Source organism: Phocoena phocoena, chromosome 19 (assembly GCF_963924675.1).
Source record: "Phocoena phocoena chromosome 19, mPhoPho1.1, whole genome shotgun sequence".
In the NCBI taxonomy this organism is placed as follows: Eukaryota; Metazoa; Chordata; class Mammalia; order Artiodactyla; family Phocoenidae; genus Phocoena; species Phocoena phocoena.
The window spans coordinates 54,299,238-54,326,897 of record NC_089237.1 but is presented as its reverse complement, the minus strand read 5'-3'; the positions used below and the strand labels follow the sequence as shown (position 1 = coordinate 54,326,897).

At 43.7% G+C, this 27,660-nt stretch overlaps 1 protein-coding gene across 1 annotated transcript in view; it reads right to left on the bottom strand.

Annotated features, from left to right (window-relative positions):
* DNAH9 (dynein axonemal heavy chain 9) overlaps positions 1 to 27,660 on the bottom strand; it is a 300,462-nt gene that overhangs the window by 142,053 nt on the left and 130,749 nt on the right. The window contains 7 exon segments of the mRNA XM_065896659.1: positions 3,518 to 3,725; positions 4,200 to 4,373; positions 8,785 to 8,959; positions 13,157 to 13,304; positions 14,033 to 14,141; positions 15,749 to 15,876; positions 20,454 to 20,664. Coding sequence (XP_065752731.1) covers positions 3,518 to 3,725; positions 4,200 to 4,373; positions 8,785 to 8,959; positions 13,157 to 13,304; positions 14,033 to 14,141; positions 15,749 to 15,876; positions 20,454 to 20,664 — 1,153 coding nt within the window.

Genomic DNA, 27,660 nt, shown 5'->3' with positions numbered 1-27,660 from the left:
TCCTTGGCTATGAATTTTCACTCTCTGGTTAAAGTATTTTTTTACATTATAAAATCATTATAACAGGACTCTAGAAAACAATTTCTCTAGACTACTCAAATAGTACCACTAATAATAAGAGTAATATTATCAAATATTTATTTCAGTTTCCAAAGTGTTTCTTATCAGGGAGGTAGTATAGCCTAATGTTTAAGAGCACAGGATCTGAAGTCGGACTGTCTGGGTTCAAACCCTGGTCCACCACACTTGCTGTGTAGCCTCAAGTAGCTTATTTAACTTCTCTGTGCCTTGGTTTTCTCATCTATAACATGGGGGTTATACAAATACTTTCCAAGGTTGTACAAGATTAAATCATTTAAAAACGTGTAAAAGTCTAATCTCAGGTTAGCGCCTGACACATCCCTGGTGAATGTTTGATAATATCAGTTATTATTATTACTATTATCAGTATAGTTATAGTAGTAGTAAAGTGGGCAAACCTGATAATCTGATCAGTCACTGGACTCAAGGCTTGCAAGTAAGTGTAGAGGTAGATATGTTCAGTAGCAAAACAGTGTTAGGATGTGAACCAGCCAGGCATGTGAAGTCTGCTTATGACCGCTGCCGGCTGTGAACGTGACGGTGCCAGGCCATGACAGTGCCAGGTTATGACACTGTGTGGCTTGATGGTGGCTGAGGTGTCATGGAGTCAAGATGAAGTTAGTGGTTTGCTGGAGTTGCCTCTTGAGAGCTGACTGTTAAAACAGGGAACTTAAGGGGCTTCCCTGGTGGCACAGTGGTTGAGAATCTGCCTGCTAATGCAGGGGACATGGGTTCGAGCCCTGGTCTGGGAGGATCCCACATGCCGCGGAGCAACTGGGCCCGTGAGCCACAACTACTGAGCCTGCGCGTCCGGAGCCTGTGCTCCGCAACAAGAGAGGCCGCGATAGTGACAGGCCCGCGCACCGCGATAAAGAGGGGCCCCTGCTCGCCACAACTAGAGAAAGCCCTCGCACAGAAACAAAGACCCAACACTGAAAAAAAAATAATTAATAAAACTCCTACTCCCAACATCTAAAAAAAAACCCAAAAAAACAGGGAACTTAGTAAGCTGGTGGTTCAACACAGCCATTATTTAAAAACATAAATTAGATAAACTTACAAGTAAATTATATTAAAAACAAAGGTAATGAATATTCAAAACTCATCATGTGAAAATTATGTGACTACATTTTACCATTATCTGTGCTCTTGAGGTTATGTTCACCTACTGAATCTGCAGAGCAGAAATAGGATGCATGGTGCTCTGCTGTGCTTCTCTTCCCAACTCCATGTTCACGGACATGGTGGGGGTCGCCTGAAATTGATCATGGTGGGAGTAATTACACGTCAGAAACTGGTAAACACACACACCAGGGCTTGATTTGTTTCGCTGATTGTGTAGACTTAAGAAAACAATTAAATTTAAAAGTGTATCGTGTCTATAACTGCTCACATTGTGAAGAGCAGAAGAAAATCGGAGTGTTCTTTCTCAAATAGAAGATGCTCACATCACTGACAAACTACTTGTTCTAATACAAGTCTCCATCACTTCAGTTTGTCTTGTTATCTAGGCGGGAATGACAGTCAATTGCTAGATTGGAACCGAAGGTGTGAAACTTTTACCAGCCCAGCAGGGGATGAAGCCCAGAGGCTGATTTGACAAAGAGGTGAAGTCTCCCTGTCGCTGAGGGGGGGATGAGGGATGACCTTAACTTCCATCCACAAGCTTCAGGCGCTAACCTGCTGTGAGAGGTAGAGACAGTGCAGCCCCCACTAGCATGAGGAGCTGGCTGGATCCCAACCCTGGAAGAGCTGGCAAGGTGGTGCAGAAAGAAGGTGGGGAGTGAGCTGTTGTCTCACATGGGAACTGGGGAAAGCACAGTGCTGGCAGCACCACACGTTGACTCTCTGTGGTTCACACTGAGCAGGGGCCACAGAAGGACCAGACCAGGTTCACTTTCATGTATAAGCTTGGCTTATAACTTTCCAATCTGCAAACAGCCCATAGGCCGAGCGCCTCGTTTTTAGTGGACTGTGCGTTCTAGGGGTGGGGATGCACGTGGTCTCACGTGGGAAAGCCCGGGCGGAGGGACAGAGAGTGGGGCAAGGCTGTTACACTGTGAGGGGTGAGAGCAGGGCTCCTCCCCAGCCCTGTCACTCCCCTCCTTTTGTTGGGAGGTTGGCTTGGGCACTTCTTCAAAAGGAGGCTGTTTCTAGGGTTAATGTGATGAGTGTTTCTATATAAAAGGAGAACTGACAGTAGGTGAAGGTCAAGGAGAAAGTGGGTGGCGAGGGGGAAACATCTTATGCAGTGAGCCCTGGACCCTTAAGCCACACCCTGAGGACACGTGTCCCCTCGGGAGCCCAACGTGTAAACTCCCAGTGAAATGCATGCTCCATGTGGCCAGCAGACTGGGTGTGCCACACCAGCCTTGCCACTTGATGGTGACCTTGGGCAACTACATACTTTTTCCTGAGCCTCAGTTTCCCCATCTATGAGGTATGAGGGGTGAATAAAATGATCTCTAGAGGAACATCCGCTGCCAGAAGTCTACAAGCCCATGGAAATCTTCCAATGGGTTTTCTGTTTTCTTTGTTATCAAGGTGCTGACCTATACTACGTTGAAATCCCACCCTGGGGGAATTTAGCAGGCCAGGGAGGCACTTAGGGAGAAAGGATGGGAAAGGGGACCTTGCTAAGGGTGCTGGAAAGTGGGACACAGAAGGGAGGGGAGAGGAGAGAAGGGGAGTGGGAGGGGAAGGAACAGTGCTGCCACTAGGAGTCAAGCCTGGGAGGTGCCTGACTTCTGCTCCAGTTCCAGCTCCCGTAGAAGGAGTGGACACTCAGACACCCCACCCCCTCCTCCACACCCCCTGGGCCCCTTATGTAAGCAGCTCCTTGCAGGAAACCGCTCTCAGCAAGAAGCCCCTTTTCTTGTCACTTGAGCAAATCAATTGCAACTAACTTCTAAACCAGGCACCCACATGCTCTGCTCACCTGTGACCCAAGAACAGCTTTCAAATCTTTTAATCATACAATGCCTTGCCTAACCCCTCAGTTCTTCCCTTAGATCAAAGAAGTAGAAATGGAGAATAAGTAATTAACAGATGACCAGATCTCTTCCCTGGCTTCCCCTTCAGTCATCTCGCAAGTAAACTGTGTGACCAAACTGTGTGAACAGATAACATCTAGAGGAAGATCACAAGGCGCTGACAAGCCTGCACACGGTGGGGCATGGCGAGGACTCTGACCCCCATCTCAGTGATTAACTGAGATGACTTCTCTCTGCCTCTCTAAAAAGTTTCACGGCTGAGCAGACTCTTGGGAGATGGTTTTGGAGGGCGCTGAGGCCACCATCTCCTCAGATTGCCAGCATTCTGATTAAAGCCACCTTCTTCTTCTGTTGACACCATTTGCAAGTATGTAATTGATTTTGTGAGCAGTGAGCAGCGGGACCGATTCACACGATTTATTGATGTATTCTGTAACACTGACCCTGCAGCATCGCCGACGTGGTGTAGTAGTTGAACAGCACGTTTTTCACCAGGTATTCCTCGGCGTCCAGGCTGGCCAGCCTCGCTCCCACCAGCACCGACTTGCCGGTGCCCGCGGTCCCTACCAGCATGACCGGCCGTCGCCGAGCCAGGAGCCGCTCCAGGAAGTAGCACACTCGGATGGTCTCGCTCGTGTGCACCAAGCAGGCCTGGAGTGGGAACAGGATGAGTGTGCCGGGGGCTCATGGGAGAAACAGATGCTGGCAGAGTGTTCTGGAGCATTTCAGGGGAGGGAATCCTCTGGGGTCGGGGAGCTCACTACCCCGGGGAGGAGGGCCCCCCTAATACCCAGTGAGACCCTCCTACTAACTCATGCTCTGGGTAGAGAGCAGGCCCTTCCCCCTCTGCCAGCGCTGTCTGCCTCCCTGTGGCCTCTCTTTTAGAATCTTCTGCCCTGGCCATCCTTCTTCTCCAAGGATGTGGGGGTCTGGTAATTAAGTTATCTAGACTTTGGGAGATCTTGTGACTTCATTGCACCTATAATTTCCTCTGAAAAGACAAGTAGCTGGGGATGACTAATTCCTAGTGAGGTTAAACCTTTCGGACATCCATAAGGGGCTGCCGCTAGAGCCACTGCAGATCCTGGGGACACTGCACGTCCTTGGTCACTCAGCCACACTCACCTGCAAAGGCATCTCAGGGTCAAATTCAAACTGGGGGATGAGCTTGGACCAAGGCTCGAATTTCTTGGTCTCTGGGTCTATGTAATAGTCAAAGATGGTTCCTTGGGAGGGAAACTTGACTGTTTTGAACTCGGTCAGCCACCATTTGCTGAACTCTGCCCGGTCGTCCACGAGCTGCCAAAACAAAGCAGGTCAGGAGTCAAGGCTCTGCAGAGCACAAGAAGCCTGGAGAGGCTGCCCTGCATCAGGCAGAAGGTCAGGACCGGGAGCAAAGAGGGCTCCTGCTTATCCCCCGAGGATCGACCCCGACAAGGCCCAGCTAAGCAGGGGCTTCCCTTGAGCATGTACATGTGCCCCTGCTTGACCAGGTGGCTGGGTCGCCCTGGCATTATGCATCTCAGAGCACTGGCAGGTGGAGGGTGAGGGAGGGAGGTGTAAGAACACAGAGGAGAGTAGGAGCCTATGGCCCCAAGATGGGCAAGTACAGCCAAGATCTCCTGAAGAGACAGATCCACCCCGGTCCCCCTAGACTCCCAAGGCTCTGAGCAACGTCCAGGACAGCAGTCATGGATGGAAGGAATAAAATGGTGGCTGTTGACACGTGGGCGCACAGGATGGTGCGGTGAGAAGAGCCTCAGCTGGGGAGTCGTGCACATAACCACTGACAAATCACATCTTTCCATGCCTCAGTTTTCTCATCTGATTCTAGGAAAGGGTATTTCTAAATTTCTTTCAAGAGCTAAAATTCTAAAAATCTAGGAGAAGCAGAGACAAAGGTATACACGTCTTTCTGACGGAAGGAATAGGTAGCACTATATATGCATACATGTTAGATCATGAGCCCCTAAGGATAGGGCTGTGCACCCGTGTACTCAAGCCAGTGAGTCCAAACTGAAACACAACACACAAAAAAACATCCCAAGCATACCTGCTGCTACTGGCAACTCTCTAGGGGAGCAAACCCACTCTTTGAGCACACAGACCTAGGAAAAATCCTAAAAAGGGAAGAGGTCCAGATTGGGCATTTTAGGAAATGTTCCTGGGGAGGAGGACAGACCACGGAGCTGGGCGCATGGCAATGAATCTGGACTTGGAAGAAATGGCACTCATTTCGCTGTCTATTAGGTAAATAGGATTGAATTCTTTTGCCTTAAAAAGAGAATGGAAATAGGCCTTAATGACAGATTTGTTTGCTGTTCTTATTCTGATCTGAATTCAGATTAAGAGGACACTATCTTCTCAATATTTGTTCTCTGCAATCAGAAGCCTTAGGAAAAAAAATCTCCATTTTTGACTCATGGATAAAATTCTTTTTTTTTCCTCTGTGTAATTCTTTATTAAAAATACTGCTGTGCACATGGAAACTGAAAGCAGGATTAAAGCTGAATAACCCAGACTGGGATCATGACATTAGAATTTAACATTCTGGTGCTTTTGGGGGAAGTTGTTGACATCCAAATCACAGAACCAAGGTCAAAGCAAAATACAAAGGTACCCTAAAAAATATTTACAATGAAGTAAATATACTAACAGAATTTAAAATAGGTACAAAAAATTAAAATGACCAGCATTACATGACTTCAAGGGTTGTCCTTTCTGTGCTTTTATCGGTCATAACAGGAAGGTGTGGGAAGTTTATACCCTTAATTTGAGTACTCTCAGATATTAAAATCTTCCTATGAATTAAAAAGACTAACTTTTAGATAAGCTCTTAAATGGAATTACACTATGGAAAAGAGCGCTTCCCTCCCCAAAACACCACGGCAGAACTAAGAGTGCTATTGAAAACTAAATGAAAAAACAAAGCTTAACGTATATGTATTACCTGACACCAATTGTTTTCTGGCTGACAATATTTACTTATGAAAACATATTAGCTGTCTACCTTTGGATAAAATTCTTGAAGACTTTTAACTTCCTAATGAAAACCATCTTTTAAGTTTATATGGAGAATCCAAGACAAAGACCATCTCTAGAAAGAAGGAGGTTGGGTGCACCTTCTTTCCTCACTCCCAGTTCCACCTTGAGCTACCCCGTCAGTTTCTCAACCAAGCCATTAGCTGGGCTACACCAACACTGTCTGGCTTCCTGCAATCTGGTGCTTGACCTCACCGTCTACTGTACTTGGACACTGGAAAGACAAGGTCACCTCTGCTGAGTCATCCCATGGCCTTTTCTCAGTTTGACTCTTTGAGTGACTCGTCAGCAATGACCTCAATGAAGAGGCCCCTTCTGAACCCCATCTCCTTAAGGTTGTGACAATTCTCTGGTCCCTTTCCTGCACTAAGTCTGTACTGGCACACAGTGTGGTACAACGTAGCAGAGTTTGGAACACAATATCACCTCATTTGGTCTTCACAATGCTCTAAGTCATCCTGGCTACTGAAAATTACTCCTAGTTTATGTATGAAAACACAAAAGCTCAAAGGTTGCACCTCTGGCAGCAAATGGCAGAATTGGGAGTTGAACCCAGGTTCTCAGTTGCCCAATCTGGTGCTCTCTTGAGAGATCATTTACTTCTGAGAGATAATTCCCTGGGATTGCTGCAAAGTATTTAGCCAGGATCCACCCCTCCCTTTTTTATTAGAACTTCTACCCAAGTATGGGCTGTATTTTGTATTATATTCTGCTTCGCTTTAATAACAGCTTTTTAAACATAAGCACCATTGGTGTTCCTGATGCAAATATTTTGGCCAACTTCATACTTTTTGATTTACAGCACTATTTTGTGTTGGGCTTGAATGCAGGCTGTGTGGGGGGCTTGGACAGTCCCTGCTGCTAAAAGCTTTCTCCCGTGTTCTCTCCTCACGTGCCAGCACAGCCGCCAACAGCTCCATGTGCTCCAGAGCCCGCGGCGCCTGGAGGGACGCTTTCTCCCGGGCTTTTAAAAAGAATTGAGTGGATTTAAATTTTTCTACACGGAGATAGAAAAATTGACCACGAGTCTTTATCCTGATACCCCACTGCCTGCTCAGCACCAGCGTGAGAGAGAAGCCCAGCGGTGGTTGCTGTCTGACATTTCAGCAGGCGAAAGGTCAGGGACTGCATTTGAGGGAAAGCCACAACCTCTGCGTTCCGGATCTCTGCGCATTCATCGAGGCTCTCGTCCATCCTGGTGGATGCATTGGCTCCTTGCCTCAAAGGGGGAATGTGGAGCTGGGAAAGCAGTCCATGGAGAAGCTCCAAGGGCCGCAGAACAGACTGCATGAAATTCTCAGCTGTCAAACTCCCAGTCCAGGCATCCTCCTGCCCTTGGAGCATCCCCCTTCCCCGCCAGCGTCTAGCTCTGGAGAGGAAGATGGAGAAAGGCACACCTCCAGGGGCTTCTGAGAGCTGCTTTCTGAATTGTGAGCACCAAGAACATGTAGGGGGTAATGGGAGGTAGGATGAATGTTATAATCAGAGCCCGTGAAAACACAGAATAAACTGATTGTTAATTCTAAGTTAATTGTTAATTCTTCCAGCTCACCTTCATTTTGGATTCTTAGAACATGGTTTGCCCTGGGAGGCTGAAATTTTTACCATTTTATTTGGAAAAGCCCATAATCAACCCAGACCAGAAAGAGTAAATGATAACTCTCCAACACTTGAAGCTTCGTTTAATCCCCTGTTGTGAGAAAGGCACCAGATATTTGCTATGAAACTGAATATCTGTGGTAGGAGAACCTTAATAATAAACACTATTCTAAGAGCTTTACACGTGGGCAATTAGAACAGTATCCCTTCATTTAATGCTTACAAACATCCTAGGAACTGGGTACCACTATCATCACTCTCATCTCCTTTGCACACACGGGGAGAGTAAGGCGGAGAGAGGTTAAATTACTTGTCCAGGGTCCCCAGCTAATAAGTGGCAGAGTTAGAATTCAAGTCCAGAGTCCATGTTCTCAGCCTCTATATGACACTGCCTGATAGCTAGTCAGTTCTAAAAGACTGGTCTGCCTAACCTCAACTATGTTGTTTCTAGGTAAAGTACCTTTTATTTGGAGGAAACTAAGTAAAGAAAAGGTTGGGAATACACAAGCCTTAGAGAATAGGATGCCAAGACACCCCCAAACAGCATGAAGCTACAGCAGCCAACACCATGAGATGAATACGACTTCGGTTTCCTATCCCCAGATGTCAATTAGCCCTTGGTCTAACCTTCTATGGACAGCTCTGCGTTTCAGGGGTATGAAGATGTGATGGTTGCTACAGAGTGGTACATGCCTGTTCTGGAAAGTTCTTAAGAAGCCTAAAGGGATTCCCCCTACTCAAGCTTCTACAGCACAGCATCACTCCACCTACAAAACACACATCACCTTGCAAAATAAGGTACTTATACCTCCAGTTTTTCAAACTCAATCAGCAACTGTCCAAGAAATTAGGGATACATTCACTAACTCAAAAAACAACAGCTCAAAACATAGCCCAATCTCACGTGTCTCACTACCTGAAGCCCTCCTAAGGGGACTGACGCCTTTAGCAGAACAAGGGAGAGATAACTAAGTAGTTTGATGCTTCTGTGTTAATTCTGACTTTAGCTGTTCTGTCTTCCAAATCTTTGCTGGTTAGCGTGGGTGTTAGCCTCAGCACACCCTCTTACCTGATCTTGGACTATTGCTCCGCCAAAAGCCCAGATGGCAGCAAACACAAAATAAAGCTCGTAGGTTTCCTTGGGGCAGTCTGCAGGGATGTCCTCATCGGTCAGCAGACACTCGAGAAGGTGGCACAGCATCTGAACCATGCTCTGCTCTGGGATTGGAATTATCTTCTTAAATCTGCAGAGAGAGACACAGCTATGCTCTAAAACACTGGATTTTTCCATCCTAGAGGCATTGTTGGACAGCTGTGGAACCCTGTTGGTGTCTGTGGACTCACGATTTGACAAGTTCATGCAGTTTTGCAGCAGCAAAAACTTTGGTATTATAGAGGCCCATGGTGCTACTTAAGCCTTTGTTTTCATCAGCTGTTTGGGGGTCTGCTCCCTTTGCAAAGAAGGAAGGGACCGGAGCCCTCCTGAGATGATCCCTTTTCTCATCTTCCTTTCCTCTGATGCCCTCCCCCCACTTCCCTTCTCTGAACATTGAGGACGCCCCCCTGCCGCGACCCCCGCTCCAGTCCTTGAGGAATGTAGGAAGCTGCAACTAAACGAGTAAATATCTCACAGTGCCACTGTTTCAATTGGCAAAAATCACCTACAGAGCCAAGGTGGGTGCAATTCTGAGGCTGTTCCTCCACTCCTCCAGCTCAGAGGAGTGCCCTCAATTCAAACACATTGAAAACGTTTTCTCTGGGGCTAGAGTCTTGTCTGGGGGAGGCAGAGTGGGCCAGGACAGAGGTGATTTACATGACTAAGTTCTCTCTTTCATAAATATAGCTCTGTGACTATGTCTTGACCTGAACTTGTACTTTCCATCTTGGTTTAGAGGTCTTGGCTGAAAGGCAGGTATCCAGAGATACACAAAGGTGCACCTACACCCAAGGGAGCAGGAACACACAGACAGACACACAGACACACGCACACGGCACTCTCATCCCACCAGGCGTACACATGGAGTGCACCATGGACCCACATACTCAACCCCTCCTGCCCTCATCATCACCTCCCGGGGAGGATGAGCTCACAGGCCACACAGAGGCAGGCTCCACTGTTATAAGATGAACAGCACCATCAACAGCCATCTTAGAAGTCACGTGCCAGCACTGGGCCTCGGAGTTGCATGGCGTCCCATCCTCTTCAGTGTTCTGTGTTGTGCTGGTTCTGAGTCTGGCTGCAGTCCTTACCACAATGCTGTGAAGTGGTCTACGAGTCTAGGCATTACGTCCATGAGTAACGAAGACACCGAGTGCTTGGGAGGCTTTCCTTCATTTCTTCAACGCATATTTGTAACAGAATGTCAGAATGGAACTGCCCCAGGCTCAGTTTTGGATGAGGTGCTGACACAATACAGGCCAACTACTCTTCCAATTCCAAACTGAGATTCCAGACAACCTGGCCTCTGGTGCTCTCAAGGATTTATAGCCATGGTCCCAAACCTTTTTGGCACCAGGGACTGGTTTTATGGAAGACAATTTTTCCCCAGATGGGAGCAGGGGATGGCTCAGGCAGTAATGCGGGTGATGGGGAGAGATGGGGAGCGCAGATGAAGCTTCGCTGGCTTATCTGCCACTCACCTCCTGCTGTGCGGCCCAGTTCCTAATAGGCTGCGGACCGGTAGCGGTCTGTGGCCTGGGGGTTGGGGACTCCTAGTTTATAGGATCAAAGTGGTAGATGCTGAAGGGGCTAGAAATGAGCACACAGGACTTTGGGGAGGGCTCTGGGTGTGCAACGAGTGTCCCTCCTACAGGGAAGGCAGGTGCTCATCCTGAACAGAGACCCTCAGAAAGGGGCTCCCCTAGGACCCAGGCTTGGAAATCCCTGGGGAGACCTTCTAACCTTGCAGTGCAGGGTCAGAGGGTGCTCGCTGGAGCACTAACCCTGGGGTCCAGGTATGGCCGTGAGCGTGTGGGCTTGTTTAGATACTGGTGAAGGGGTCCAACCTGGAGGGTTTGTGTGAGGAGCTGTACTCGACTAGCTGATGGAGAGGCATTTACTTGCTTCAAGGGAAGGCATATTGGGGATCTCCAGGGATGGGAGGGGTCCAAGCGACCCACAAAGCCTTCCAAAGAGTCATTTCCAAACCTGCCACAGCTGGGGTAAATGAGGTCACACCAGGTCCATCATTAAGGCCTTTCCTGCCCAACACTCTCTTCCCTGTGTCCCACCCCTTCAACCTTGAGGGGTGAGAAGCTACAGCTGGTAAGGGGGCAACTGGTAGAATAAGGACAGAAGTGAAGAACACTGTCCTTTCTCACTGTAGGTGGAGGGCTATGTGGGCAGTGGGAGAGTTTGTATGTTTTTTCAATTTTCACTGCCTCTTTTTAAATTTTTCGCACGTGCATGTGCACGTGTATGTGTGTGAGATTGTGTGAATAGAAGTGATGAGATGCATTTTTATTACTGAAGAAGGACCAGTAAAATCAGCAATGTTGACCTAGATTTCATCCAGGGGCAGAAGGAGAACATAAAATGTTTTTGAAGGAACAGTGGGAGACAAAATAAAGTTATAATCACCCCTTACGAGCCCTGCTTGTTCAATATAAAAATTACTGTGTGTTGGCATTGCTTTGTCGTGACAGGGCCACAGAAAGCTGGCATTACAATACGGTGATGAATAAAATAGAAGTAGGACTTTGCAGTGAGTATCTTGTCACTACCAGCTGAGGCACTGAGTGAGCACCATGGGACCTTGGCTCCCACATCTGCAGGATGGTCGGCCCTCATAAGGATATTGTGAGAATTACATGAAGGAAACCCAGACTGGGCACCCTCAACCACAGCTGTGGGTTTTTCCTTATTAACCACGGGGCTCAGAGACTGGTGGCGGGGGGATGTTTCTCTGGATGGACTTAATACAGTCTTTAAAGTTTGTTTCAGAGGCTGTGCTTACACACAAGCACACACGTGTACACACACACACACACACACACACACACACGAGTTTGGTGTCTCTTGTTCTAAATGCCCAGAGTGGGAAATGGCCTAATTTTTAGTTAAGGATAAATTGTACAAGTGTCTCAGCAAACCTTAAAGAATAGGGGATGCTATTTTCCTAAAACCTCCCCCTTTGTTGCCACTTTAACTCTTTGCAGCCCTTGTCTATCTGAGACACTAACCATGACTGCCTACTTCCAGACTCTTGCTGCCACGGCTGCTTTATCTCATTAGATCCCAGGGCCACAGAGCTCACAAGCCACAAGCGGTTAAAGGCTTTTTAAAGGCTTTATGAAAACCCTGAAGTTTGGAAAAATAATTATTAACCCTGAAGTATAAAACTTACAAAATCAAAACTAATAAATGTTTAATATCTGAAAACATATCACTATGTCAACTATTCAACTGTGACTCAGTTTTTACTTACATAAAATTTGTTCTTAACATGGTAGATTTTGATGGGGGAGGGCGGGGCACATGAAGAAAGAGTGCCTCGGGTCATTTTGCCCTGGGAGCTCTCCCTTCATCTCTGCTCCACACTTGCAAGCATCTGCCATCCTGTGTTTCTCAGGCCAATGAATAAGGAGTTGGGAATCATTTTAAGTGATAGACTTTATTTCCAGGAAACATCAACCTGACTCTGTTTGTTGAACATTCAGGAACTGAGGATCTCTGAGTCACATTGCCTTCACAGCACCAGCTTCTGATGGTGCAACTGGGCTGAGGCTGAGTACCTGATTCGTTGAATGATGCGTCAAATGGCAAAGAAAGAGAATGTAAAACAAAAGCAGGTTCCAAACACTGGAACCCTTCTCTGCAGACACGTATAATATTCTTGCTATAATAAGTATCCTTTTGGTTAAGAGCAATTACTACTTTGTTTATGTGGTAAGTGGTCAGGGCTTGTTGCTTTTACTTTTGCAAACCCATTGGAGGAAGAGTGAAATCTTAGGGCCCAGAGGGGCAGGACTGGTCAAATGATGCATTATACCCAATCCTGTATCACCTAGGCCATGGACGCCCACAGCCAGGAACAGGAAGTGGGCCCCTTGTGTTGCTGACAGGTGTCATCCTCACCTCTGGGCCTGTTGATCTGGCCTGTATCATGTATAGGAGGGCCAGCTCCGTGCCCTGCGAAGCAGAGGGTCTCAGGATTGCTGTCCCTGCTACCAAAACCCGCGGCCTCCTCCAGACACACCCTTGCAGCCCTCCAAAAGGTCCTTTACATCTCTCTCCTCTTCACTCACCTCGCTTCCTGCCTGAACTGACAACAGGCATCCCATCGCCGTCCTAACGTGTGTTCCCCTCTGCCATCTGCCACACCCGGGGTGGAATGCCTAGGGACATCTGACTTTGGGGACAGGACAGAACATCAGCGGGACATCAGGTAAGAGCCAACAGGCTCTTTATTGCTTGTTACCTTCCTCACCTCTTGGCCTACCTGGTTCTGAGTGTGTCTAAGCAGGCTGGAAGATACTTGTCAAACAGAAGGGTTAGGTTGGCTCTCTCAGTCTGGGTCTCCCTCTTGTCGATCCAGCTGCTCACAGGAGGGTTCCACCCCAGGTCTGCAGGGTTGATGTACAGGATCCCTGGGAGCATAGAGGATACAGCTTAGTGACATTTCCATAGATCTCAGGATATTCTTCATCCCAGAGAGTTATTTTCTCTGTTTAGAAAATGTACTGAAGGCTGGGCTTGAAAAGAACAGAGATCTGGTCGAGGTCTGAGAGGGCAAATGGGTTTGCTATTGGGATCAACTCTGACTGACTGATAATAGCTGATGGAAAGCAGTGTTGAGAAGGATCCTGAGGCCAAGTCTAGGCTCCGGAGGAAAGCAGGCTGTGATTGATCAGCAATACTTGTCATGGTGAGGAAGGGTGCAGATCACATGGTGGCCCCTAAAAGGATGGAACCGTGTCCCACCCAGGAAAGTTGACGTATAAAGTTATTTTCCACCAGGATGTGGTGAGAAATTGCAATGCTCAATCATCTTCATTAGCCTTCATGGAGGTTAGAACTGGCCTGAAAGGAGTCTAATTTGAGGCACTTATGTGCAGAGGACTGTTGTTCAGCTCAGGGGCCAATCCCTTCCCATTACCGTAACATTTCTGAATTGAGACGCTCACATGGTCCTGGCTGTAGAGCACTGGCTCACCTTCATGGGTGTGGATTAGGGCTGAGAATCAGGCCAGGGTTTTGGATGATCAATGTCTGGCTCCCGTTTGGAGCTTCCTTCAGAGTCAGCAATGTCATATGTATCACTAGAGGCACACATTTTCAACTGAGCAGTTGTGGTTTTTCCTTTCGTGGGCCATACCTGCTCTGGAGACAGTGGCTGGCGTGGCCATGCGCAGGTGGCTGATCTCAAAGAGGAGCCTCATCGTGGGATTCAGAGGGATCCTCTCGTTGCTCGCCAGGGTCAGCACCTGGACACAGGAGGATGGACACGGCAGGTGGGGAGGAGTTAGGTCACATGGCCAGCTAGGGAGAGTTAGGCTATTATTCCTGATAGGAATTAGGATGATTATTTTCTTCTTTGTGATTATAAGTATTTTCTAAATTTTCTGCAACAATCCTCTCTCCTTCTGTAGCCCCTTTACCTCCATCCCTGTTGTGTGTATTGAATCAGGAAAAAAGCTATCTAAAAAGTTTAAGTGGATGTCAATGATTTGAATGAACTAGACCATAATGAAAAAGTAGGATAATTAAAGGAGAAGAGCTCAGGTTTCATACAACTCCTGTTTCTTTTGGAAGAGCACACACTTATTGTAATGATTCTGTAAACGTTGAAACCATCTTAAAACGTCTAGCCTAGATGTGCTTTACGAACAAGTTTAGAAACAGTTCCCAGCTTAACAGCCACTTTATTGGCATTCAGTTTTCATTGTTTATAAAAAATAAAACATATTCTCCATGGATAAAGATTGGTCACCATTGAGGATGCATGACAGGCTCAGAATGTTTCTGATCTCAGTTTCCTTATTTATAAACAAAGAAGAAAAATGTTTTAAAGATTTGAATAAATGATTTCAGATTCTTTTCAGCTCTAAATATTGAATTAACCTGCACGCAGAAGATTCTGAAGGAAATTACAACAATACTAAAAACATGTGAGTGATGGCAGTGCCACTGAACGAAGTGAAAGTTGCTCTATGGGATGAATCAGTTCTAAGACGTCTACTGAAGATACCGGTGAGTGAAATCAGGATCTTGAAGAGTTATCTGCTATCTGCACTCCATGTTCACTGGAGCATTATTTACAATAGCCAAGATGTAGAAACAACCTAAGTGTCTGTTGATGGAGGAATGGATAAAGAAAATGTGATATACACACACACACACACACACACACACACACACACACACACAGTGGAGTATTATTCAGCCATAAAAAGAAGGAAATCCTTCTCCAGGTTCATCCATGACAACATGGATGGACTTGGAGAGTGTTATGGTATGTGAAATGTCAGACAGAGAAAGACAAATGCTATATGATCTCCTTATATATGGAATCTTAAAAAAATAAACTCATAGAAACAGAGGGTAGGTTGGTGGTTTCCAGGGATGGGGGTGTGGGGCGGGCAGAGGAAATGCATGAAGGTGTTCAAAGGGTACAAACTTCCAGTTACAAGATGACTAACGTCATGTACAGCATGGTGACTAGAGTTAATAACACTGTATTGTGTACTTGAAAGTTGCTAAGAGTAGATCTTAGAAGTTCTCACCACACACACACACACACACGTAATTATGTGAGGTAATGGAGGTATTAACTAACCTTGTGGTAATCATTTTGCAATATATATTTCAAATCATCACGTTGTACACCTCACACTTACAGTGTTATATATCAATTATATATTGACAATGTTATATGTCAGTTATATCTCAATAAAGCAGGAAAAAATAAAGACAGCAGTAATGATTCCTTGCTCGGGGCCAGTCCTGTGTGGAATCAAGGTTTCCAGATGTGCCTAGGGACTGGTTTCATTGATGATTAGGGATGACGTGGGGTCCCCTTCCCCCTTGGTACCTTGTTATCATCCATGACAGTGTTCAGAGACTCGATCCACATTGGATCTATGTCACCATCAAGTAGAATCCACTTGGGCCCATCGTGGGTGATGTTGGAAAGCTCCCGCATGACGGAAGAGAACAATCCTAAGAGGAACCATGGATATCTTAATTTCCAGGTCACCATCAAGCTTCTTCCTCTTAAAACAGCCTTTTCCTATCAGCTACAACACTCAGAAGGAGGTGTACATAGGCAGGTCAGAAGTGGCTTTGTAACTTACGCTATTAAGAATCTGACCACTCCCAAGGTTCCACTCTCTCTGTGCTCTGGCCCAGCTTTTTTAAGAACAGCAGCAACAGCAAAACAAGAAGGAAACCTGATGGTACTACTTTTTAACTGACAAGGGACCCAGTGAACCATTTCAACAGGCAACTATTACGTGATGGAATTACATAAAACCTTCTTAGGTAAGGTTTTCATCCTTTGGAACTGCGGCCTGGGAAAATCCTGCCAAACGCAGGCTTTGAGAGAAGGCCCTATGTGATTCTAGTTGGCGTTACATGAAATTTATCTCTTAATTTGGATAGAATTGATTTTTTATAATACTAAGCTTTCCCAATCAATAATATGGTATGTCTTTTCTTTTATTCAAATATTGTTTTATGTTCCTTAATAAATTTTTACAGCATTTTCAATGTATCTCTTTGGCTAAATGTATCCCTAAACATTTCAGTTCTTATTGTTATTGTGAATGGAATTCTTTTTCCTGACTTTCAGTTTTAGTTGACAACTGCTAGTATAGAAAAAAGCTTTCAAATTTTGTGTATTTTATTTTATACTTAGTTACCTTTAATACATATGCTTATTAATTCTAGTGATTTTTCAATACTGTCTCTAGAGTTTTATAGGTATAAAGTGGTATAATCACCAAAATAATAATTATCTCCTTTCCTCCAATTTATAAGATGTATTCCATTTTCCTGTCTTACTGCATTTTCCAGAATCCCACCAAGCAAATCTGAATAATAATGTTGGTAATAGGTCTCCTTGGCTTATTTCTGGTTTTAATGGAATTGGCTTTATTTTCTCATCATTCAGAATGCTCTTTTTTTCCTTTTGGCTTTAGGTAAAGAGTGTTAATTGTACTTAAGAGATTTCCTTCTATTCCTATTTTACTTAGAATTTTTAAAATTAGGAATGGCTACTGAGTTTTTAGCACCTAGTTATTGATCAAATTCTTTTATCCTTTAATTTGTCAATGCTTTATGTTGCTACTTTAAAAGTAACTGACTTATCCTGACATTCCTAGAACAGATGCTACTTGGTCAGAATGTATTATTCTTTTGAGATCCTGATAGATTTTAGTTACTGATATTTTATTGAGAATTTCTAAATCTGTATTAATAAGTGAAATTGGGCTATTGTTTTTGATTCTGCACAAAGGTTGATATCAAGATTATTTTGGCTTCATAAAATGAATTAAGAGGTGTCCTTTGATGATTTTGGAATTATCTTTCTTTTATTCAGCTATTATTTTAAAATTTTCCTTTTCATTACTTTTTCTACTTCTTATTGAGTAAATTTTTTAATTCTTTTTTTCAATAAGTTTTTATCAGAGTATAGTTGCTTTACAATGCTGTGTTAGTTCTTATTGAGTAAATTTTGTTAAAATTATATTTTGCTAGTGGATCATCTATTTCTTCTAGTTTTTCGAATATGTATCATCTAATTGTGTCTCTTTCATTTTAATCTTGTCTATATCTACTGTTATATCTTCTTTCTAATTCCTAATCTTACATACTTTTACTCTCTCCCCCATTAATCATGCTCACAATGGACTTACTGGTCTTTACAAAGAACCAGTATTTATATTTATTTATCCTCCCTATATTTTTTTGTTCCTTCCCACTAATTTCAGCTTTTATCTCTATTGGTTTCTTCCCAGTTTTCTTCAGGTTTAGTTTATTACTCTTTGAATAATTTCTTAGGATGGATACTGATTTCCTTTATTTCTAGCCTACCTTCTGTAATTATTTAGAGTTGAGTTTTTTCTTATTGGCTTTAGATGTGTCCCAGAGGTTTCTGTATGAAGTATTCTTCTTTATATTGCTTCCAAGAGGGGTTGCAATTTAATTTTCCCTTTAATCCAGGGCTTACTGTTTCTTGATTGCAAATAGTAAAATTATTTTTGGTCATTTTCTTGCTATTTGTTTCTAATTCTATTGTATTAGTATCAAGCAATGTGGTGTGAAAATTGATACTTTTGAATTCATTACAATTTCTTCTGTGCCCAACTAAACTTTAATTTTTTGGAAATGTTCCATGAGCCTACCAAGAAAGGAATATTTTCTATTTACAAGATGCAAAGTTCTATATCAGTGTGTTACACTGAGTTTGATGGATGTATTTCCTAATTCTTCTATGTCTATACTTATTTTTCTGTCTACTGAATCTTTCTAATTTTGAAAAAGGTGTATTAATATAATCCACTATATGTCTACTTTTATCAAGTTCTCTTAAAATGTTTTAAAAAGTTATATTCGGGCTTCCCTGGTGGCGCAGTGGTTGAGAGTCCACCTGCCGATGCAGGGGACATGGGTTCGTGCCCTGGTCCGGCAAGATCCCACATGCCGCGGAGCGGCTGGGCCCGTGAGCCATGGCCGCTGAGCCTGCACGTCCGGAGCCTGTGCTCCACAACGGGAGAGGCCACAACAGTGAGAGGCCCGCGTACCGCAAAAAAAAAAAAAAAAAAAAAGTTATATTCCACTTACTTGAAAGTTCTCATTTAGTGATACAGATTTATGATTATTATAAATCTTTTTCGATTTCTCCATATTTAATGTGTATATTTAATAAAACGCTAATTTAAACACTGTTTAAAATTTGAATTATATTATGTGAGCTTAAATTTAATATGGAATAAGAAGTGCCTAAGACTAGCCGAGAAATTACAGAAAAATATTGAGGAGGGATTTACTTCATCAGACATGAAAATGATATAAAATGATTATAACCTAGATAGAATGACATTAGTATAGGATTAGATAAACAGGTGAGTGGAACAAAACAGAAAACCCAGAATCAGATGTCAATACAATTGGCCCTCTGTATCTGCGAGTTTCGCATCCGTGGATTCAACCAGCCATGGATCGAAAATATTCAGAAAAAAACAATTCTAGAAAGTTCCAAAAAACAAAACTTGAATTTGCCACACACTAGCAACTGTTTATATAGCATTTACACTGTACTTACAACTATTTATACAACATTTACATTGTGCTAGGTGTTATTAGTAATCTAGAGATGATTTAAAGTGTATGGGAGGATGTGCATAGGATAATGCAAATACAATGCCATTTTATATGAGGTCTTGAGCAGCCATGGATTTTGGTATCCATAGGAGTTCCTGGAACCAATCCCTCATGGATACCAAGGGACAACTGCATATATGACAAGTTGGAATTTAAATTAAGAGGGAAAGGACAATTTACTTAATAAATGGTGCTGTCACAATCAATTATCCAACTGGAAGGAAATAAAGTTGATTCTCTACCTTACCTCATACTAAGCCCCAAAATAAATTCTAGATGAATAAAAAATGTTAATGTGAAAAGAACCTTTTAGACCAAATTTATGATACTATATAGCTTAAAGTTAGAAAAAGTTATAAACCAAATAGTGGTTTATAAGTTATAAACCAAATAACTTCTTAAAAAGTGCATGGTAAACATGTCACGAAGTGTCTGTAGACAAATGGCAGACAGCGAAAAACCATTAGTGGTGAATATAACAGATACAGGGTTAATGTCTTTGGTATATAAAAAAGTTCTTACAAATTGATAAGAAAATAATAAGGAGGAATAAAATTACAAAAAAGCCAATTACTAAGACCAATAAGAAGGAAAGTATATTAAGCCTCATTAATAGTGAAATAAAAATTAGAGAGGCTGCTCATTAAATCCCACTGTTCTAGGCCTCTGATGGAAGGTCCTAAATTAGAGGAATCCAGGCAGTTTGACCCTGACTGGGACGACTACTAACATTGGGGTGTTAGGATGGAGCTGAGATTTCCTCATTCCAGAAGCCACATTTGTTTTAGAAAGAGGTCCTATCAGCTCATAGAGAGTTTTCTCCATTTTCTCTTCTGCTCTCTCCCAGTGACAGGAGACACTTTCCAACATCTACCAGTGATTTTTAATTCTTTGAAGGTGAGACTGAGGTCAGCACCAAGTGAGCATGGGTTTTCTGTGGAAGGGACTGTGGTTCTAGGATCCTTCTGAGATGAGTTTTCTGTAGCACCTTCCCTATCACTCCTGGGGTGGTGCTGATAGGGAGGTACCCTCTGAGGGATGATAGACTGAACTGCTCCTTTCAGAATGAGTGGTGGGCTTCCCTATCCTACCCACGTCTTAGACCCTCTGCCAGGCAACGTAGAGACTCCATGACTTGCGATCCAGAATCACGAAACTGTATCTGAGAATGCCTGCCTTGCTTTATCCTCTTTAAGGTGCCCTCTCTCAAGAGGCAGCTGAAGAGTCCCCAAGGAAAGAGACTATCCCAAGGGCTGAGGTTCCCCTCCAAGCCCAAATCGGTTTCATTTCTTTGATTCTTACCACCTTCTTTTCTAACCCGATACAGATCAGCCCAATGTCCCCTCCTCTGCATTCACCCTACTGCATTCTCTTCTGCCTAAGGGGCTGATTTAGTCATATCCCACTCTCACCATCCTTCCATTCTCGTGTGGCCGGATTGATGACGCCAAAGAGTTCATCGCTGGTGACTGCTTTGGGGTTGAGGTCAGTCCAGACGGGGCGGCGTTTCATGATCTGGTAGGTCTTGTGCAAGGACCTCAGCACCTGCGACTTTCCAGTTCCCGCGCTGCCCACCACGAACACGGAGTGCCGCACAGCCAGAAGCTCCTCCAGCTGGACCACCTGGAAGACATGGAATTCAGCCAGAGTGACCAGCCTGTCACTCACCCACGTCCCAACTGCTCTTCTGTGAGCCAGACTGGTGTCTGAAGTGAGACCTGAGGTCAACACAGGAAGGGTTACTCCCCCCAAGATGTGATGGGGTCGTAAATGTAGGGGCAACATGATTCATTTACTCACTTATTCATCATTCCATCCTATAATTATTAGTCACAACAAAGTGCTAGGGAGTGTGCCTGGTGAGGGAGATTCAGAGATGACTCTCCGCCCTCCATCATCTCACAGTCTGATGGAGAAGCAAGTCATGTTGACAAATTATTATCATGTAAGGTGATAATTGCTATAGCTGATGTATTTATTAAGAGCTATCTGAGAAGACTGGAAGAACAATTGATTTTGTACAGATAAATGGAACATGAAAGGCTTCACAGAGAAGGGGCATTTGAACTGGGGCTTCAGGTATGAGTAGGAGTTTGCCAAGAAGATGAACAGGAAGGATATTCCAGGCAGAGGAAACAGCACAAACAAAGGCTTGTGGTGTGACAGAGCATGACACGGTTGGCCAGATAGTTTGATGAGGCTGGAGTCAAGGAGCTCCTTGAGGACAATGATACAATTGACGGTATCATCACTCTTGTTCTAGTTTGCCTCCAGGCTCACCTTTCTACACTGTTGTACACTTACTGGAATGAAAATCTGATCAAGTCACTGCCATCACGTTGTCCCTTCAGTGGTTCTCCATAGTTTTAGTGATGAAATCCCAAATCCCTACACTGGTTTACAAGGCCCTTTTGCAGCTTGGCCCAAAACAGCTTCCAGTGTTTTATCTCTCATCCCTCAGCACACACATACCAGGTAGACAATTTCTTGGAGCTCTTTAATGATTCTCTTTCCTGTGCCTGGGCCTTTAACACACCGTGCCTTCTGTTCAGAAGTGATCCCGTCTCCTGCCTTCTTCTGGCCAGCCCCTACACACCCTGCAGCCTGGGGTAGGTGTCCCATACCTACATCCTGAATCCTAGCACTTACCAATATTGCAATGGTTACTTTTCTGTCTGCCTATTAGATTATCAGCTACTCGAAGGCAGGCAGGACAGGACTTTTATAGATATTTCTCTATTTTCAGTGTCTAGCAGAGAATCTGGCAGAGACCAAGTGCTGAAGAAGCATTTGCTGGAAGTGTGAAGGATGGGGACTTCCCTGGTGACACAGTGGTTAAGAATCTGCCTGCCAATGCAGGGGACACAGGTTCGAGCCCTGGTCCAGGAAGATCCCACATGCCACGGAACAACTAAGCCCATGTGCCACAACTACTGAGCCTGCACTCTAGAGCCCGAGAGCCACAATTACTGAGCCCGCGTGCCTAGAGCCCATGTTCCACAAGAGAAGCCACTGCAATGAGAAGCCTGTGCACCACAACGAAGAGTAGCCCCTGCTCGCTGCAACTAGAGAAGGCCCAGCACAGCAATGAAGACCCAACGCAGCCAAAACCAAGCAAACAGACAAACAAACAAATAAATAAATAATTTTTTTTTTTAATGTGAAGGATGGCTGGAAAGGTTGGATGACCCCTATCAGGAAAGGTCTTGCATGTCATGAGCTAAAACATTTGAACTTTATTGTAGATCAGGTTTCCTCATACTTTATACTATAAATCCTTAATAGCTGAGGAAAGTAAACTGAAGAGGAAATGTGCTAAAATGTTGACAGAACATTTCTGTGGGACAACAGAAAGTTTTTTTCCCAAACATTTTATTTATTCTACATTAAAAAAATTACACTACTATATATAAAACAGATAACCAACAAGGATCTACTGTATAGCACAGGGAACTAAACTCAGTATTTTATAACCACTTATAAGGGAAAAGAATCTGAGAAAGTATATATATATATATTCAGATATATGTATCTGAATCACTTGCTGTACACCTGAAACTAACATGACATTGTAAATCAACTATATTTCAATAAAATAAAAAAAAGTAAAGCAAATTAATTAGTTTAAAATGACTCCTATATTTTAAAAAATTTAATTGATAGGAGTGTTAAAAAGAATTCTAGAATTGTACAACAAGGGAATTAGGAGAGTGGTACCACTTATACGAAGAGAGTAATATAAAGGTAGCTGATAAATGGCTCTTTGGGGAAAAAGACAGTTAGCTTCCATTGTGGAAGGATAATTTATTGGGATCCTGAGTTTTGCTTTCCATAGCATCAATATCTTTTTCTCCTCCATCCCAAGCTATTGCTGTTCCTCTGATTCAAACCCCAAAATCACCCAAAAGAGATTCTCAATCCTGGCTCTTGTTTTCAGCTTTCAGGGACTCAGTGCAGGATCTTCCCAGATAAAACTGAGGGAAGTGATCAGGAAGGGTCTCTGAGAAGCTGACATCTAAGCTAACATATGAATGAAAAAGAGTCAGCCATGCGAAGACCAGTGGTAGAGCATTCCAGGTAGAGTGACAGTGAGTGCAAAAGCCTTAAGTTCAGCAGCAAGCTTGGAGGGCTCAGAGAACAGAAAAATAAAAAATTAAAAAAGGAAGAGGGAGCAGTATAAGATGAGGTAAGAGAGGTAAGCAGGGGGCAGATATGCAGAAATTGATACTTGGAATTTTATTCTGAGTACAACAGAAAGCATTTGGAAGATTTTAAGCATGAAACTGACCTGAGGGTATTGCATTAAAATGGAGGAGGGCGGGGTGGGGTGGGGTGGGGGGCAGAGAACCGGAGAGGTGGTGGCAGTGGATGGTGTTCTGGCTACTGAATGGAGACTGTATTATAAACCTAGGTTGTTTGTTTTTTTTTTCCGTGAACTACTACTGACTGATTCCCTGATATCAGAAAGACTTAAAATTGCTTTCTAGTTCCATCAACTTCTTTTTGTTCAACGGCTGTATTGAGACATAATTCACATACCATAAAATTCACCTTTTTCCAGGGGCTTTTAGCATAGTCACAGGATTACACAACCATCACCACTATCCAATTTTAGAACATTTTCATCAACCCAAAAGGAAAAATCAGACCCATCAGTAGTCACTCCCCATCCCTACCCCTAATTCATCCCTGTGTAGCCCCTGATACACATTCTGCCTCTATAAATTTGACTATTCTGGGCATTTCAGAAAATGAAATGACCTCTTTCACTTACAATGTTTTCAAGGCTCATCTATGCTGTAGCATGTACCAGTACTTCATTCCTCCTTACAGCTGAATGAAATTCCATTACATAGGTATACCACATTTTGTTTGTCCATTTATCAACTGATGAGTGGGTTACTTCTACTTTGACTGTGATTAATCCATCAACTTTTGACAGTATCTTTTGTAAGGTAAATATATATGTATCTCTATCCTTCCTTTTACCTTTTCTTCTCGTTTCCATCTCCTATCTTCTGCCAGACACATTATACTCTTACATTGCCATGTTTGATAATATTTACATTGTTTCATACTTAGATTTAGACCTTCTCTATTTTCCATGATTCTAAGAGTTGAAGACAAACAGCGGCTTAGATTTTTACAATTGTAGATATTTTTCACTACAGAAGGAAGCAGTTGCCTGGAATACATCACGTTCTCTGTGGACCTCATGTCATGACTTGACAGAGGATGTTCTGAACATCAATTCAAGGTCAAATAGGTACTCTTTTCTTACACTCTATATATTGATCAATATCAGGTTCACACTTACTTTAAAAAAATCCTTTTTCTATTAGTGTTTTTAATTTTTTTTCTTTGTTAAGACAGACATATGCCTTAGTTCTCATAACTGAGAATTTCAATAAAACACATGAGACATTTCATCTTGTTTATCTATTCTTCCTTTGAATATATCTACTTTTCAGTAGAGACCTTTTCCTTAGAGACCATGGACTTCCTGACTCGATTTGGATTGATTGCTTTCTAGGTCTGCTAACAGCTATAATTTAAGGACTTCCTTTATTTGATTCTGAAATTTTTGAATCCCATGATATTTTTCTTGTTTTTCATCCTGGTTTTGCTATAGTATGTCCTCAAGTAACTTAATCAAATAGGATGCATACATAGTAAAATTTGTAACTCTTTGAAAATATCCTGAATGATAATTTGGTACGTAATTAGTTTTGAGATCATTTCCCCTCAGAGCTTTGAGGGAATGGTTTCCTTGTCCTCTACTATCTGATATTGCTGATGAGAGGTTCTGATGTCATCCTGAATTTCATTCCTTCCTGGGTCACCTGTACCACCTTCTCAATCCGTCACCCTGCCAGGAAACTTTTATCTTTTTCTGGTGACCCTTGACTTCTGAAATTCCATTATGACGCCTCTTGGTATAAGTCCATTGAAATCTACTCTGTTCAGTACTGACTGAGCCCATGTAATCTGGACACGTTTGTCCAGTTCTTCAAGTGCTCTCTTTCTAGAATTCCCATTGGCAACACGTTACGTAACCTAGATAATCCTCTATGTGTCACCTTGACTCTCACACTATCTGTCTCTCTTTGTGTGTGTATTATATATATTATACTTTGTTATACACATACACACACATATATATATAGTTTCATCCTGGGAGATTTCCTTGGCTTTACCTTCCAATCCTCGCATTGAATTGTGTGTGTTATCAGTGATTCAATTTTACATTTCAAAGAGCTCTTTGCAATTCTCCAATAGTTCTTTTAATACTTTGATAGCATCTCATTCTTGTTTTATGGATCTCGTTTTCTTTATTTTCGTTAAGGATACTAATTAGGACTTTAAAACGTTCTCTTCCTAACTTCCCCTGGAGTCAGTTGCTGCGTGTGTATGTGCGTTTGTGTGTGGGTGTCTGTCGGTCTGTCTGTCTCCTGCGTTGTTGATTGCCTCCAGTATCTGGTGAGCCTCAGGTTTAAACGGAGAGCTGCACTGTGTTTTCTAGGAGGCTGGGGTGGGTGCTGTCTGCGGCTTGATATGCGGGTCTCCTTCCAGGCAGGGAGGACTGAGAGGGAGGTCTGTGCTCCCAGTCAGATCTTGGCCTTTGTCTTTATTCTTCTACTTGTGGGTGAGTGAGCAGGTGCTGGCCTTCAGGCCGAGGAGCCCAAACAGAATGTATGGGCTTCAAACTCTCAGAGCAGTCATAGTTTCCCTCCTAAAGAGTTTATTAAATTCCCTTAGACCTTTCTTTTCGGCTGCAGTTACATGCTTGGCTGTGCATGGTCCGCATTCTTGGGAACCTGGGCCTAGAAGGGGGAGCTGGGGGAGAGTGTGGGGAGCTAAGTGGTACAATGATTGGGTAAACAGACTTAATGCCCTCCCCCACCGGCTTAAGGCACCCCCCCTCCCCGTGTTCTCAGTCCTCTTCCCCACTCCTGCCCTCCTTCACTGCCTAGCCCAAGCCCTGAGCTTCTCCAGGGTTCTGCTTGGCAGACTGGCCGCCTCCTGGCTCCTCTTCCCCTGAAGCCCTTTCTAAGCATATTTGAGCCTGCAGCCCCCCTGCTCTGTTTGATCTGTCAACCTGCTTTCATCCTCTTCCCATCTTTCCAGAAATCTATTCTTATATCCCCTTCCCAGTTTTCACACTTCTATGGGCTTATTCCTTTTTTTTTTTTAAGTTATATTATCACTTTTAAAAGATTGCAGGATGCCTTCTCAAACCAGAGCTTCCCTAGAGGTTTTTGATGAAGTAACTTTAAAAAGTTCAAGTGTACTGTGCTATACAGCAGAAATTAGACAATATTGTAAATCAACTATATTTCAAAGAAAACAGTTCAAGTGGACAGTGTAAATGAAAAGTCAGTAGAAAACATCATCTCCTGCAAGAACCTTTAGTAGATGGCATCTGTCTTATCAGAGGAGCAGAAAGTGGTTATGAAAAGAAGGGAAGAAAAAGAAGGAAACAATGTGGGGCAACTGACAAATAAATAGAAAGAGTGAGATTCTGAGCAGAAAAAAGTGCAGAAAATGGGGAAGGAGGGTCGTTTGCCTTAGCAGACTCTCAGAGAGGCTGGGAAGATGTGGACTGTCCTGATTCTAAGATGTCAGCCTCAGTGCCTGCATCCTAGGAGCCTCATCGGATTAACTCATCTCTGGGGTGAGGGTGCCCCTCAGGATCAGAGCCTTTCAGAGGAAACCCCTCATCTGGCATCCAAAGCCCTCTACAACACGGCCACCTATTATCTCTCAGGTCCTATTGCTCCCTCCCCCTCCCCCACCCCAATACCTTTTTCTCTAGCCACACTGGACTTCTTGCTGTGGCTTGTACAATCTCTATTTCTCCCCATCTACCCTCGGCTGACCCTCTTCCCTCTATCTGGGAGGGCTTCCTGCCCATCTCTACCTTCAAAAAGTCTATCTACCAAACTTAAGAGGAGAGAGGTTGGGAGTGGGGATTGCTCCACGGGCAAAACCAATCACAGCTGCAAAGGACCAGGTGATGCTTTGCTCTCTTCTGTAAAAGGTAATCTCAGAAATGAAAGCAGACACCAGTTCTGTTTATCTGTAGCCAGAGCTTAATCTCAACCAATGCAAGTACTGTGTGCTAGAAACCCCACCTGGAATGGAGAAGGAACCAGCACCCAGTCTGTAAGTTCCTCAAGGGGGAGCACTTTCTCTCCTGTGAAGCAGCTTGGTGGCATATCCTGGAGAGGTAACAATACAGGAAAAAAAAATTCTGCCCTTATCCCTGTATTCCAGGACCCTCTCTTGTGGCACCTGTCACATCCTCCCTCCAGGTTTAGTTATTTGTGTGCAGGCACTTCTACTGTAACAACATCGATACATCCTAAAAATGTTACCTTCTGCAAACAGACTCATGGAAAAACAAGATTGCGCAGACCACTCAAAATGTACAGAATGTTGTATCCAAAGCCCTCAAAGCTCAACAATGCATCCTAATCCCAATAAAAACACTAGCGCAGTGAAGTCACTAGAGAGCATTTGCAACCTACCTCATGTCCGTTTGTCCTCTGAAACCTTAAATCTGGGGGCCTGTGCTTCTTTTTTCAAGAGGTAGATCATAGGTGTATGAATTTCTAA